This window comes from Dasypus novemcinctus, chromosome 7, assembly GCF_030445035.2.
Source record: "Dasypus novemcinctus isolate mDasNov1 chromosome 7, mDasNov1.1.hap2, whole genome shotgun sequence".
NCBI lineage: Eukaryota > Metazoa > Chordata > Mammalia > Cingulata > Dasypodidae > Dasypus > Dasypus novemcinctus.
The window spans coordinates 79549653-79565731 of NC_080679.1; the positions used below are offsets into that span (position 1 = coordinate 79549653).

General features: G+C 38.1%; 1 protein-coding gene across 2 annotated transcripts in view; it reads left to right on the forward strand.

Moving 5' to 3' along the window:
• Positions 1-16079, forward strand: part of ABCB11 (ATP binding cassette subfamily B member 11) — a 147347-nt gene that overhangs the window by 122695 nt on the left and 8573 nt on the right. Inside the window, exons 26-28 of one of the 2 annotated variants that reach the window (XM_058300684.1) lie at positions 10137-10343; positions 12324-12470; positions 13842-14990. In XM_058300684.1, the coding sequence (XP_058156667.1) occupies positions 10137-10343; positions 12324-12470; positions 13842-14042 (555 nt within the window). In that variant the 3' untranslated portion in view covers positions 14043-14990. Of the gene's footprint in view, positions 1-10136; positions 10344-12323; positions 12471-13841; positions 14991-16079 lie in introns of those variants that run through there. The other variant, XM_058300685.2, reaches the window with a different exon arrangement.

Consider the following 16079-nt stretch of genomic DNA (forward strand, 5'->3'; position numbering starts at 1 on the left):
ATCTTCTTTAAGAGGCACTGGGAACCGAACCTGGGACCTCCCATGTTGGAGGTGGGCACCCAGCTGCTTGAGCCACATCTGCACCTCCTGTCCACATTTTTTAACAATCTTTTTCTGAAATCAAATCTCTTTTGGGTCAAATACTTTATAGTAGTATGTTAAACAAAATGTGCCTTTACTATTCTTGGACTCAATAAGTGAATCAGTTCCAATACAATAGTAGATATTTGAGTACCAGTACTTAACTGCCTAACTAGACCATGAGCTCCCAGAAAATAGAAATTATGTTTTCTTTATATAGCACAGACTGTGCTAGCATGATACTTTTGTGACAGGTAATGCAATATGTTTGTTGTTTGACTAGATGAATTAATGGATTCCTTTCTTACTTGGGTCTATTAGCTCAGTTATTCAGAGACTGAATAACAGGAAAATCAAGGAAGCAGGTTTGGTTCCTTTTTTTAATGATATTTGTTGTAAACGGCTACCTTATAAATGTGTGTAAGAGGATATCATGTGCACTGATGCAACCATTACTCACCACGAAATCACCACTGAAAATAGACAATGGTAGGCAGTAGCATCAGGCATATGCATGAAGGGCAGGCTTTTCCATTGGCTAGCTGAGACAAGAAGTCAGGAATGGAAGTTTTGGCTATCCAACAGTCCTTGACAGCAAATGTAGCCTCTGGCACTGTGACAACTCTCGCTGCAGTTTTTAAACCTCCTTATTTCAGAGGGTAGGGGATTCCAAACAAGAAATAGTAGATATATTTTATGACCTCCCCCTCCCACAAAAATAAAAAGCCTCACACATTTATTCCTGCCACCTGGGGGACTTGTAGTTGTCAAATGAAGGTAAATACTAAAGTCAAATAATCAATTAATTTGACAAGTATTCATCAATCAGTGAAATTGAAATTGACTGCATTTCTTGATCCATACTTGTTATAATTTGGAGAATGATTTAGTCATTGGGAAGGAAGCCTCTGTTTTCTCTCTACCTTTAAAAGCATGTGTTGTACCATATATCATTTTCTTTAGAAAAGATAATGTGAAAAGAAAAAGTAACAAAGCAGGCTAGGAGTCCTCAGTTTCAGAAGAAGAACCTAAATCAATGGCTCTCAGTTCTACCACAGACATCAGGTATTTATTAAATCAGATTTTTATTAAATATAGATATTCATTAAATCTGTTTGATTAAATTGAATCAGCACCTGGGTTTCTTTCCTTTTATTTTTAAATCTCCAAAGATAATTCTGATTTGATGGCACTGAAAACTACTACTCTCTCCCCATTCATCCATACAACTGGCCTCATCTAACATTAGATGAAACACACAGAGCTTGCCAGCAAGTGAGCCCCAACTACCACCTAACAGGTCTGACTTTCTAATCCCCCACAAAGTTGCACTATGTTACAGTTTTTATGACAAGATAGTAAAAACTACCTACTTCAACAGAATGCTTATTGGACATTAGTCACTGTGCCCAGAGCTTCACTTAAACTCTCTCACCTAATCCTCTCACCAACCTGCTGGGTAACTCTTCTTATTATCCCTCCTTTTTTTTTTAAATTTAATTAATTAAAAAAATTTTTAAAGCACTTTTATTGAGATATACTCACATACCATATATTCCATTCACAGTGTACCATCAATGGCTTCTTTTTTTTAAAGATTTACTTATTAATTCCCCCCTCCCACCCCCACCCTCACCCTGCTTTTTTTTTGCTGTGTCCATTTGCTGTGTGATCTTCTGTATCTATTTCTCTTTTTTGTCTTCTCATCTTTCTCCTCTAGGATTCAGAGGGATTCGATCTTGGGGACCTCTGATGTGGAGAGAGGTTCCCTGTCAATTGCGCCTCCTCAGTTCCTGGTCTCTGCTATGCTTTACTTTGACTCTCCCCTTCGTCGCATCATTATCTTGCTGAGCGGCTCACTTGCATGGGCACTGGATGACCGCATAATGGGCACTCACGTGGGCATATGGTCCACCACGTGGGCACTTGTGTGGGCACTGGCTCACTGCACAGGAATGCTTTCTCTCTTTTTTTCCCCCAGGAGGTCCGAGGGATCAAACCTGGGTCCTCCCATACGGTAGGCAGATGCCTTATCACTTGAGCCACATCTGCTTCCTTCAATAGCTTTAGTAAAATCACAATGTTGTACATTAATCACGCAAAAATTTTAGAACAATTTCATTACTCCAAACAGAAAAACTCTCCACCCCTTAGCAGTTACCTCTCAATACCTCTATCCTTCCCCAGCCCTACATAACCACTAATCAAATTTCGTCTTTATACATTGATTTATATTTGCATTTATGTAAATGGAATCATCCAATGTGTAGTACTTTGTTTCTTGTTTCTTTCAATTAGCATAATGTGGGGTTTTTGCCTGATATTAACAACTCCAACATTAACATATATTTGTTCAGTTTCAAAGAAAAAGAGTCATATATATAATATTACCCATATTCATATTTCACATGAGATTCCACTATGCTATACAGTCCCATGTTACAGCTTTTAGTTTTCCTTCTAGCAATATACATGACCTTAAGACTTTCCCTTTCAACCTCTATATCCCCATATGATAGAATTGCTAGTTACAAACACTGTGATGTGCTTTCACCTTCTCTATTCATTTACAAGATTAACAAACAACCTATTTACCAATTCTGCACATATTAACTCTCAGCTTTACATTCTGTAACCTCATTCTATTTTCTGGTGTCCTATATTCTAGTTATTAGCTCCATGAATTTACACAATGTATTTAGTTCATACTAGCACAATCATACAGTATTTGTTTGTTGGTGTCTGACTTGCTTCACTCAACATAATGTCCTCCAGGTTCATCCATGTTGTCATGTTTCATGACTTGATTTCTTCTTACCACCATATAATATTTCATTGTGTGTATATACCACAGTTTATCCATACATCAGTTGATAGACACCTGGATTATTTCCTTCTTTTGGCAATTGTGAATAATGCTGCCATGAACATCGATGTGCAGTTGTCTGTTTTTTCCACTGGTCTAAGTTCTTCTGGGTATATACTTAGGAGTGGTGTTGCTGGGTCACATGGCAAATACATATTCAACTTTTTTAGGACCTGCCAAATATTCCTCCACAGTGATTGTACCAGTCTACATTTCCACCAACAGTGAATAAGTGTTCCTATTTCTCCACATCTTCTCCAACACTTGTAGTTTTGTCTTTTTAATAGTGACCATTCTAATTGATGTGAAATGATATCTCATTATAGCTTTAATTTGCATTTCACTAATTGCTAGTGATATAGAACAGTTTTTCTTTTTCTTTTTTTTTCTTTCCCATTTGTATTTCTTCTTTGGACAAATGTCTATTCAAGTCTTTTGTCCATTTTTTAACCTGGTCATTTGTCTTTGTATTGTTTAGTTGTAGCATCTCTTTATAGATCATGGATATTAAACCCTTATCAGACATGTGATTGCCAAATATTTTCTCCCATTGAGTTGGCTGCCTTTTCACAAAGTCCAGTAAGGCACAAAATGTTTAATTTTGAGAAGATCCCATTATTTATTTTTTCTTTTGTTGCTTGTGCTTCGGATGTAAGAACCAAGAAACCACTACCTACCACAAGGTCCTTAAGATATTTCCCTACCTTGTCTACTAGTAGTTTTATGGTCTTGGCTTTTATATTTAGGTCCTTGATCCATTTTGAGTTGATTCTTATATAGGGAGTGAGACAGGGGTCCTCTTTCATTGTTTCGATTATGGATATCCAGTTCTCCCAGCACCATTTGTTGAAGAGACTGTTTTGTCCCAGTGATGTGGACTTGGTATGGTAGGTTTGCAAAAACCAGCTGGCCATAGAGGTGAGGGTTTATTTCTAGACTCTAAATTCTATTCCACTGATTGATGTGTCAATCTTTATGACAATACCACGCTGTTTTGACTACTGTAGCTTTGTTATATACTTCAAGTTCAGGCATTGAAAGTCCTTCCACATTGCCCTTCTTTTTTAGAATGCTTTTGACTATTTGGATGTACTTTCCCTTCCAAATAAATTTGGAAATTGCCTTTTCTATTTCTGTAAAGTAGGCTGTTGAAATTTTGATTGGTATTGAATTGAATCTGTAAATCAGTTTGGGTAGGACTGACATCTTCACGATATTTAGTCTTCCAAACCATTTGTTTAGGTCTTCATTGATTTCTTTCAGAATTGTTTTGTAACTTTTCTGAACATAGATTCTGTACATCTTTGGTTAAATTGATTCCTAGGCATCGAGTCCTTTTGTTGCTCTTGTAAATGGGATTTTTATCCTGATTTCCTCCTCAGATTGTTCAGCACTAGTATACAGAAACATTACTAATTTTTGTGTGTTGATTTTGTATCCTGCCACTTTGCTGAACTTATTAGCTCAAGTAGCTTTGTTGTATACCTTTCTAAATATAGGATCATGTCATCAGTGAATAGTGAGAGTTTTATTTCCTCTTTTCCTATTTGGATGCAGTATTAGTCTGCCAAAGCAGTGCTGAAGTAAAGTATCAGAAATCTGTTGGCTTTTTTTTTTTTAATTTAAAGATTTATTTTTTATTTATTTCTCTCCCCCCACCCCGGTTGTCTGCTCTCTGTGTCCATTCACTGTGTGTTCTTCTGTGACGACTTCTATCCTTATCAGCGGCACTGGGAATCTGTGTTTCTTTTTGTTGCGTCATATTGTTGTGTCAGCTCTCCATAGTGTGTGGCACCATTCTTGGGCAGGCTGCACTTTCTTTCATGCTGGGCGGTTCTCCTTATGGGGCACACTTCTTGCACATGGGGCTCCCCTATGTGGGGGATACCCCTGAGTGGCATGGCACTCCTTGCACGCATCAGCACTGTGCATGGACCAGTTCCATACAGGTCAAGGAGGCCCGGGGTTTGAACCATGGACCTCCCATGTGGTTGGTGGACACCCTATCCATTGGGTATCCAAGTCTGCTTCCCTGTTGGCTTTTATAAAGATTATTTATTTGGGGTAAAAGCTTACAGCCCCAAGGTCATGGAAAGTCCAACTCAAGGTACTGTAAGTTGACCCAAGTCAACTGCCATGTGTTGAAGCAGGATGGTGGGCAATTTCTGCACAGTTTCAGCCTTCCCCTCTGGCCTTTCTCTCTCAGGTTCAGCTGCTCTGCTTTGTCTGGATTTCAGCTGCAGAGTGGCATCAGGCTTCTCTCAGGGCTTCCTATATCAGTCTCGGCTGTCCTGCTGTCTTCCCAAGGTCAGCTGTAAGCTATTGGGCAACGTGGTTGATCTCTCCCAGAGGCTTCAGCTATTTGGGCTTTCTCCTTTCTCTCACATGGCAGGATCAGAAATGACAGGGCTCTCTCTTCCTGTGTGTCTGTCTTTGTGAGTGCCTGTTTATATCAGACCCAGCAAGGGGGAAGAGACTTTGCCTGAGCCACACCCCCTGACTTTGTAGGATCAAAAGCCCTAATTTAATCAAAGACATCTGTAATTTAATCAAAGACACCTGAGCAAAATTTAATGCACTCAGAGGGTGTCACACCCAGAGACCTAGATTAGCTTACAAACATAATATTTCTCTTTTTGGGATTCATAAAATAATATCAAAATGCCACAGATGCCTTTTTTTCCCCCTTATCTAATTGCTCTGGCTAGAACTTCTAGCACAATACTGAATAACAGTGGTGGCATTGGCATCCTTATCTTGTTCCTGATCTAAGAAGGAAAGCTTTCTATGTTTCCCCATTGAGTACAATGTTGGCTGTGGGTTTTTCATATGTGCCTTTAACATATTGAGGAATTTTCTTTCTATTCCTATCTTTCAAAGTGTTCTTTTTTAATCAAGAAAGGATGCTGGATTTTGTCAAATGGCTTTTCTGCATCAATAGAGATGATCATGTGGTGTTTTTCCTTCAGTTTGTTAAGGTGATATATTATGTTAATTGATTTTCTTATGTTGAACCATACTTGCATACCAGGAATAAATCCTACTTTATCATGTTGTATAATTCTTTTGATATGTTTTTGAATTCTATTTGCAACTATTTTGTTAAGAAGTTTTGCATCTGTATTCACTAGAGAGATTGGTCTGTAATTTCCTTTTCCCATAGTATCTTTATTTGGCTTTGGTATTAGGGTGTTGTTGGCTTCATAAAATATGTTGGGTAATGTTCCCTCCTCTTCAATTTTTTTAGAAGATTTTAAACAGGATTGGTATTAATTCTTCTTGAAATGCTTGGTAGGATTCACCTGTGAAGCCATCTGGTCCTGGACTTTTCTTTTTTTGGAGATTTTTGATGACTGTTTCAATGTCTTTAAATGTGATTCGTTTGTTGAGTTCTTGTTTTCTTGTAGAGTCAATGTAGGCTGTGTATTTCTAGGAATTTGTCCATTTCATCTAGTTTGTCTTGTTTGTTGGCATACAGTTTCTCATAATATCCTCTTGTGATTCTTTTTGTTTTTGTGGGGTTAGTCATAATTTCCCCCTTTCATTTCTAGTTTTATGTATTTACATCTTCTCTCTTTTTTCCTTTCTTAATCTAGCTAAGAGTTTGTCAATTTAATTGATCTTCTCCAAGAACCAGCTTTTGGTTTTGTTGATTTTCTCTGGTGTTGTTGTTGTTCTTAATTTCATTTATTTCTGCTGTGATCTTTATTATTTCTTTGGGAATGGTTTGCTATAATTTTTCTAGTTTCTAGTTTCTCCAGTTATTTAGTTGTATCTCTGATTTTAGCTCTTTCCTCTTTTTAATACAGTTTAGGGCTATAACTTTCCCTGTCAGCACTGCCTTTGCTGTATCCCATAAGTTTTGATAAGTTGTGCACTCATTTTCATTCATTCAATGTATTTACTAATTTCATTTGCAATTTCTTCTTTGACCACCGATTGTTTAGGAGTGAAAATTTGTGACTTTTCCCCTTTCCCATCTATTATTGATTCCAGTTTCATCCCATTACGATCTGAGAAGGTGCTTTATATAACTTCAATCATTTTATATTTATTGAGCCCTTCCTTATGACCTAACATGTGGTCTATCCTGGAGAAAGATCCATGAGCACTTGAGGAAATGTGTAACCCTCTAATTTGGGATGCAACATTCTGTATAAATCAGTTACATTTAGCTCATTTATCATACTGTTCAAGTTCTCTCTTTCCTTGTTGATCTTGTGTCTAGTTGGTTTATCTAATGGTGTGAATGGTATGTTGAAGTCTCCAACTATTATTGCATATTGTATATATTATAAACTCTTAGTTTCTTTTTCTCCCTTCAGTTTTGTCAGTTTGCTTCATATATTTTGGGGCATCCTTGTTAGGTGCATAGATATTCATGGCTGTTATTTCTTCCTGGTGAGTTGTCCCTTTTATTAATATATAATGGCCTCTGTATCTCTTATAACTTTTTTGCATTTAAAGACTGTTATGTCTAGTAGTAGTATAGCTACTCCTGCTTTTTATTGGTTACAGTTTGTGTGGAGTATCTTTTTCTAACCTTACACTTTCAGCTGATTTATACCCCTGGGTTTAAGTGAGTCTCTTATAGGCAGCATATGGTTGACTTATGTTTGTTTGTATTTTTATCCATTCTGTCAGCCTATATCTTTTGATTAGGAAGTTTAATCATTCACATTCAATGATATTACTGTAAATGCATTATTTACTTCCACAATTTTATTCTTTGGCTTTCATATGTCATATCTTATTTTCATCTGTCTTTTTATTCTTTTGGTTATCCTTTCTGCTAGTCTTTCCTTCTACACTTTCCTTCAAGCCTCTTTCTCCTGAATTTTTTTTTCAGACTGTAAGTCTCCCTTTAACACCTCCTGTAAAGATAGATTCATTTATATGGACACTCTCAGTTTCTGTTTATTTGTGAATATTTTAAATTCCCCTTCATATTTGAAGGGCAATTTTGGCAGATAAACAATCCTTTGCTGGCAATTTGTCTCTTTCAGTATCCTAATTAAATCATACCACCATCTTCTCACCTCCATGGTTTCTGATAAGAAATTCACACTAAGTCTTACTGGGCATCCCTTGTATGTGATGGTTTGCTCTTCCCTTGTTCCTCTCAGAATTTCTCTTTATCTTTGACGTTTGACCTTCAGAGTATTATGTGTCTTGGAGTATGTCTATTTAGATTTATTCTGATTCTGATTAGTATATACCGTGCTTCATTTCTTTCATGACAGTTGGAAATTTTCAGCCATTATTTCTTCAAATACTCCTTCTGCTCCTTTCCCTTCTGTTCTCCTTCTGGAACTCCCATGACATGTATGTTGTTGTGCTTCATGTTATCATGAACTCCCTGAGGCCCTGCTCATTTTTTCTCATTTTTTTTTCTCTGTTGTCTCTTCAATTTCAGGTGTTCTGTCTTCTGCAATACTTATACTTTTTTCTATCAATTTGATCCTGCTGTTGTATGTCTCTAATATGTTTTTATCTCACCTATTGTGTTTTTCATTCCCATAAGCTCTGTTATTTTTAGTTCAGGTTTTCAAATTCTTCTTTGTGCTAGCCTAGTGACTTCTTGATGTCCTTTATCTCTTCAGTTATATTGCCTTTCAACTCATTCATTTGATTTTAGAGGTTTGTAAGGACCTTGTTGATTATTTGTCTAAAATCCTGTGTCTCATCTAGAGCTTTGATATTAATATATTTCTTTGCTTGGGCCATTTCTTTCATTTTCTGAGTATGGCATGTATTTTTTTGCTGATTTCTAGGCATCTGATTATGATGTGAGCTTACTAAGATGCTCAGTTTCTGACTTTCACAAGGATTTAGTAGCAGGAGGCTGTGTGTTACTGCCATTCTCTGATTTTTGTTTCAACTTGTTCTAGGTCTTTAGGACTGTCCCTGTTAGTTGCTTAAATCTGGGCCACGGACCCAGTAATGGTCCAAGGACCTTGGAGAGGGAGGCTGTAAATGCCAGAAAAATCTTCCTTTACTTATTTACTTTTAATTTCCTCACATGCAGTTCCTTGTACTGCCATCAGATGGCGCTCCTTGCCAGACTTCTCAGTTCAAAGCTTAGTTGGGGTGTGTTTCTGCCACACTGACCGCAACAATGTGGCAGAGGATCTTGCCTGGAGGCTAAGAGCCTAGTAATTCAAACTATCTCAGAGGCTGTTCTCCAACCTTGGCTGGCAGCACCCTCCTTTTTCCTGGGTAGGAAATAATTCCATTCTCCTCTGTGTCCTTAACAACCAGTCCCCATCAGTAGGGAGGGTGTTTGAGAGGGTTGGATCTCTTTAGTCCCAAGCTGGCTTCCAAGGCAAACAATGGTTTGTCCCCACCTGGCCTGGAAGTTCTTGTGGGACACAGTAGACGAAATTTGTTGTCTAAAGCTAAATCAGCCTTGGGCTGCATCCCTCTCTCTCTTGTTTCCAGGGAAAATGGATCTCTGAGGCCTCCCTCTGTAACCACTGGCCAGAGGTCAGAGAATTCAAAGCTGTCTCCTTGGAGTGTGGAGGGAAGGGTGCCGGTGGCTGCAGCTGCAACTTCTGCTCACAGTCTTTGAGTTGAGATTCTTTTCCTTTGCCCCTCTCTCTTCTGGATGGTGTCCAGCCTTCCCCTGGTGTCCTAAACCCTAGAACATTTTTCCCCAAGCCATTTCTGCCTGTTCTATAGCTCTTTTTCTGGGAGAGAAAAGAGTTCCATGTGTTTCTAATCTACCATCTTCCTGGAAGTTCATCATTCTTTTTTAACTCATGAAAAATAGAGGTGTAGAGACTTTAGCAGTGAAACTAGATGTGCTCCCAGACAGACTGGGCTGCTTGCCATTGTCATGCCTTCACTCATATGCATTGCTATCTCTATGAAGTCTTAAAATGGAACAGTTCTGCAAATTTGTACCAGTGTACTGTACCACAGTATGAGGGAAGGTTTTTTTTTTTTTCAAACCAAATACTGTCCCATCCTGAATGATTTTCTTATTTGTACTACCAGAAGAATTAGAGTTTGAGAAAAAATGAACAAAACCATGATCTCATCAGTGTTAACAATTCTGACAACACTCCTGACAGGTTGTCATCTTTTAAACCTAACAAATGTCCTGTACAACACAACTCTGGAATATGAACTTTCCTCATTGCTGTAATTCTAAGACAATGCCCTTTGGCATCATCTCTATTGACAGATGATAGATGGGCATGACAGCAGAAAGGTCAATGTCCAATTCCTCCGCTCACACATTGGAATTGTCTCCCAAGAACCGGTGCTGTTTGCCTGTAGCATAGCAGAGAACATCAGATATGGAGACAACACCCAAGACATCCCTATGGAAAGAGTCATAGCAGCTGCAAAGCAGGCTCAGTTGCATGACTTTGTCATGTCACTTCCAGAGGTGAGTACCAAGGTAGAGTCATTCCTTATGGGAGACAGGGATGGGGAGAGGTTTAAATGACCAAGAGCATTATGATTATGGCTCAAGGAAGTCAAGGGCAACATTGTTCATTTCCTAGGATCCTGGAATTGTCTTCTTGTTTTAAGCAAAATAAACATCATCTGTTAACTTACTCTGTAGCTTTGGAAGGTATCATATTATCTAATGCAATGGATGCTATTGAATTTGTTGTACATAAAATATACTATACTGAGACATCGGCTTAACATAGAGAAAAAGCCTAAGATTTGGAGCAGACATGGATTTGAGTCCAAACTATGCCACTTACCAGCTGTGCAACTTTTTGGACAATTATTTGTCCTGTCTGAGACTCAGTCTATTTCTCCTCCAAAATTAAAAAACAAACATTAAAATAAATAATATAGATAATAGTCATGCAATGAAAACTGCTACTGTTATTACTGTCATCATCATACTTGCTTTACTTGGCAGCATCTTCTGTGCATGGTGGGATAACTTGCATCTCCCTTGGCATATCTTACTTTTCCAGAGACAAATCCAAACTTCCAGCCACTTTGGTTCTGTATTTTTCCATCCACCAATGGTCTCTCTTGGTGGTTGATCATAAGGTAAATTATTTAAGACATGGAAACTAAATTTTGGGAGCTAAATATCACTTTTTTACCTTCCTTACCTCCTTCTTTTAAAAACCATTGGGCAATTATTTTTCTTTGTAAGTAATTATGTTTATACATTTTGTGGCATTTGTGTTGGATGTTTTTGTTTGTCCTTTTCAGAAAGGACAACAAATCTTAGGTTCTTGATCTGCTTATAATGTGGCTAACCTGATCTTCAAACACATGGGAATTACTTTTTGCTATGTGATGATGTGAAAAGCAAAAGTTGTGTGTTCCCTGGAAGATCTAATTATCCACACCTCTTTATTGACACCTACTTGTTTTGTGACATACACTGGCTTGGAGTTTACATTTTGCCTCTCTCATACAGAATTACCCACAATACCTTTCACCAAGTACTTTTTCTCCACAGAGGCAGTTAGTTGTCATGAGTCTCACCTGGGAAGCAGGAAAAGGAACAGATCGTGTTGTGGAAGGGAGGGTAGAGTAATGGTCAAGGGCAAGGACCAGGAGGTAGACAAATCTGGATTTAGATTCCACCTTCACTACTGATTACTTCTGTACCCTTGTGCAATTTTCCTGCTTCTCTGTCCCTAAGTTTTTTCATCTGTAAGATAGGGATAACATGGTTTCAGCAAACATTATTAATGAGTAATTTATCTAGTATAGTTAGTACAATAATTGGTGCATAATAAATATTACATGAATGTTAATTTTTTTTTTGCATATGTAGTCATGCCAGATATCTAGCTAGGGATTTTTCTCTATAATTTCATCTAACCTAGTAATGAATTTGTGATCTAGTTATTAATATGTGAATTTTTGGATGAGGTGCAGCACAAAGAAATGTAAATAATTTGTACATGATCATGTTGCTGGTAAGCAGCAGAGAGGAGATTCAAAATCAGGCTTGTGTTCCAGAATGATGTCCCCTCAGTAAGGGAATGGACCCAAAGATCTCTCAAAGGTGCCTTCCATAGCCGAGATTATTCCATCTTGGAAAGATCTTCCAGACAAGAGTCACTAAGAAGGTCAAATCTCAAATCAGAGAGAGTCTTATATATGGGTTCTTTACTGGACATAGGGAGAACGATAGAAAATACAAACTTAAGAGAAATAAAGAGAAGGGGAAATACAGTCACCTCATTTCCCAATACCAGGCAAAGTCCATATTTGTCTTATATTCCTAAGTAGATTTGATATCCTTTAATAGAAGGACTCATTCACTATTCCCAATTTGAAAAGACAACATTTAGTTTAAATTCACAGAGGGGATGTTAATGTGGGCTTCACATCAAGCAAAGGCTTTCTCTGGCTCTCAAACTTACCATGCTTTTTCCAGAAATATGAAACTAACGTTGGGGCCCAGGGGTCTCAACTCTCTCGAGGGGAGAAACAACGCATTGCTATTGCTCGGGCCATCATACGAGATCCTAAAATCTTACTACTAGATGAGGCCACTTCTGCCCTAGACACAGAAAGTGAAAAGGTGCGTATTGATTTTCTAAAGTCTTAAATTATTATAAATGATTCCTTTGGTATAAGATTTGTCCTTATAAAATGACACAGTTTTCAATTTTCTGATTCATTATCAGTAGAAATTGGCAATACTTTGTGGAACCAGCACACAATAATCTAGATAAAGAGATTTAAAATACGATTGCTTCAAATTAAAAAAATCTTTAAATGCTAAGATAAGAACTGCTTTTGAGTTTTTTTTAGGCTAGGAGACTTATTTTTCAAGGGCAAATAATTATCTCCCTTAATTAACATAAAGAGGACAACATACCGTACAAAGGAAGAGGTGGTATCTGATGTGCAGCACACATGAAAGAAGATGCACTTGAGCAAAACACAATTATGAAATTTAAAATTTATAATTGCATCTTAAGAATCATAGTCCATTTTGTAGAGAGTTAAAATGTCCTCAATTAAAAATAGTATCAGGAATAACCACATAACTGTTATCCTACATTGTCTCCTTGGTTTAATTTTAGTGAACTAGACTATCAAGTATTATAAAATTACAGTGACCTCGCAGTTTGGGTCATTCTTGCTTCACTGAAATTTCTCAGCGTGTGGACTACAGTTTAAATCATTGATGTGTTACATTTGCCTAATACTTGTTTAATGCTCTCTATTATATCAAATCTCTGAGTTTACCTCTGCATACAGCATTGTAACTCAGGTGGTGGTAAACTAAGCTCTAGTGCTGGTGAGTATATTAGTCAGCCAAAGGGGTGCTGATGCAAAATACCAGAAATCTGTTCGGTTTTGTAAAGAGTAATTATTTTGGGTAGAAGCTTACAGTCACCAGGCCATAAAACGTAAGTTACTTCCTTTACCAGTCTGTTGCCACGTATGGGAGCAAGATGGCTGCCAATGTAGGGTTCAGGCTTCCTCTTTCTCTTAAGGCTCCACGGTCCCAGCTTCTTCCAATATCAGCTGTAGGCTGTGATAAGTCTCATCTCTCGGGGTTTATTTCCCTCCAGGATAAGCTGCTCTGCTCTCTCCACAATGCCAGTTGTATACTATCAGGCGAACAGCTCATCATCTCTCTTCCCGGGGCCTCTGACGTGTCTAATGGAGCCTTCTCTTTCCTCACACATCTGCTTTGTGTGTTTACTTGCCAGGGCTCCAGTATTAAAACTCCAACTAACTCCTATGCCTTGTTGTTTTCTCTGTCTTACTGACGTGGCCCAATCATAATTTAATCAAGTAAAAGTAAAACCTCTGACAGACCAGTTTACAAACATAATCTAATACCTATTTTTGGAATTCATAAATAATGCAACATTGTTACAGTGGGCTTGGAGATGGTCATGCAACTTTGCATCAAATTTCTATCTTCTCTTCCCAGACGGTGCAAGTTGCCCTAGACAAAGCTAGAGAGGGTCGAACCTGCATCGTCATTGCCCATCGCTTGTCCACCATCCAGAACTCGGATATCATTGCCATCATGTCACAGGGAGTGGTGATTGAAAAGGGAACCCATGCAGAACTCATGGCCCAGAAAGGAGCTTACTACAAACTAGTCTCCACAGGAGCTCCCATTAGCTGACCTGACTCAAGAACTTCACGGACAGATGAGGCACCAATTACAGGAGTGCTGTGGTGTTGGGTTTTTTCCTTTAAGGAAAACTGCTGATATTTTACTTTCACAAATATTGTCATGTGTTGGGGCCAAGCTAATTCCTGTGATCTTCACTAATAATTCAGTTTTGATGTGCATCTATAGAAATTAAAGGAACCTAGGATCAGTGTGAGTGAAAATCCCATGTAAAGTTGCTGCTTAGCCATCACCCAATGCCTTCTCTAGGCAAGAGCCAGTCCCAATTACTATGAGAATTTGTGAGAAGCCACAGAGTGAATGAGAATTGGAACTCCTTCAGGGCAAAGGTCTATCTTTTTTGCATTTTTGAACCCTCTGTATTTACAGAGCCTGGCATACAAAAGGCACCCAATAAACATTTGTGAAACTGAACCAAGGTCATGTGTGAAAAGAATGAAGGGACTGAAAACCAACTATTTTTTTAATGTTATCATGATACATACACATAACACATCAACTCAGTGCTATTAATTGCATTCACAATATTGTGCTACCATCACCATGATCCAATATGAAAACTTTCCTATCACCCCAAAAAGAAAGTCTGCACTCATTAAGCAATAACACCCCATTTCTCCCTGCCCTCCCACCCCTAGTCCCTGGTAACTTGTAATCTACTTTTTACGTATTTGTTTATCCTAGGTATTTGATATAAGTGAGATCATACAATAGTTGTCCTTTTGTGTCTAGCTTATTTCATGTATTTCTTCAAAGTTGATCCATGTTGTAGCATATATCAAAATGACATTCCTTTTTATGACTGCAAATATTCCATTGTGTGTATATACAACATTTTATTTATCCATTCATTTGTTGATTGACACTTTGGTTGCTTCCATTTTTTGGCAATTGTGAATAATGAGGCTATGAATATTGGTATAAAAATATATGTTTAAATTTCTGTTTTCAGTTCTTTGGGCTATATACCTAGAAGTGGAATTGCTAAGTCATATGCTAATTCCATGTTCAACTTTCTGAAAAATGGCCAAACTGTTTTCCTTAACTATTTCTTGACTAAAGTTTTCTTGCATGGGAAAGCAGATTCTCCATGTCTGGTAGGGGAAATGTGAGCTTTGAAATATTAGATACTCTCAGGTTGAGGGGTCAGAAAGGAACAGGCCTTAGCAGAAGCTTATCAGAGAGGGCTGCTGATTTCTGTTGTGGATTCAGAGTATAGTGCATGCGGGTTGAAGTCACCGATTCCTGGACTGGAATCTACCAATGTGGCTGGAGCAGGGGACTCTGTCCCAGGCCTTGTATTCCTCGTCATATTGGTTGCACTCTTGTTTCTATGTAATCCTATTCATGAAATGAAAATAGTACATTTACCCTGTGTAATTCATAAAGGCGTTATACATAAGAGCCAGTCAACTATTGGAGAAAAATACGCCTATCCCTGCTCCCCCAAAATGATATTACATGACATTAAAGGAATTAACGAAGGCATAAATCCACAAGAATAATAGAGTGGGAGAGAAAATGACAGCAACAAAATTTTGCAAGCCAGAAACAAAGGGACAAACTGGTAACTGATTTAAAAGACTAGAGAAAACAAAAATGTAATCTGGTAGTAGGGGGATGTCTAGATGCAACCCTATTTGTGGTTAGAAAGACTCAGAATGTAGAGACACTGGGTCCCTCTAGAAGGGGAGCAAGCAGATGGTGCTGGAAACAAGAATGGGCTGAAAGTCTGTGTAGAAACTGTTAGAAGTAGCAGCTCTTCCTGCAGCAGGATGGTAGATGCTCCCTTTCTGGAGAAGCCTAGCAGAAAGGCTTGCACTCAGGGACAGAAGTCTCAGTGGAAGGAGCAGGTGGCATATTGGAGGTGTGTATTGAGTGCAAAACTGTATATTTATGGAAAAAAACCCAAGCCTTTTCTCCACTAGCAGAAGAGTAAAGGAATATTCTTTAGGGAAACTGGTTAATCTAAGAACAGAGACTTATGACCCCAAAGCTAGGAATCCTTCAAAGAAAACTTCCCAGTCA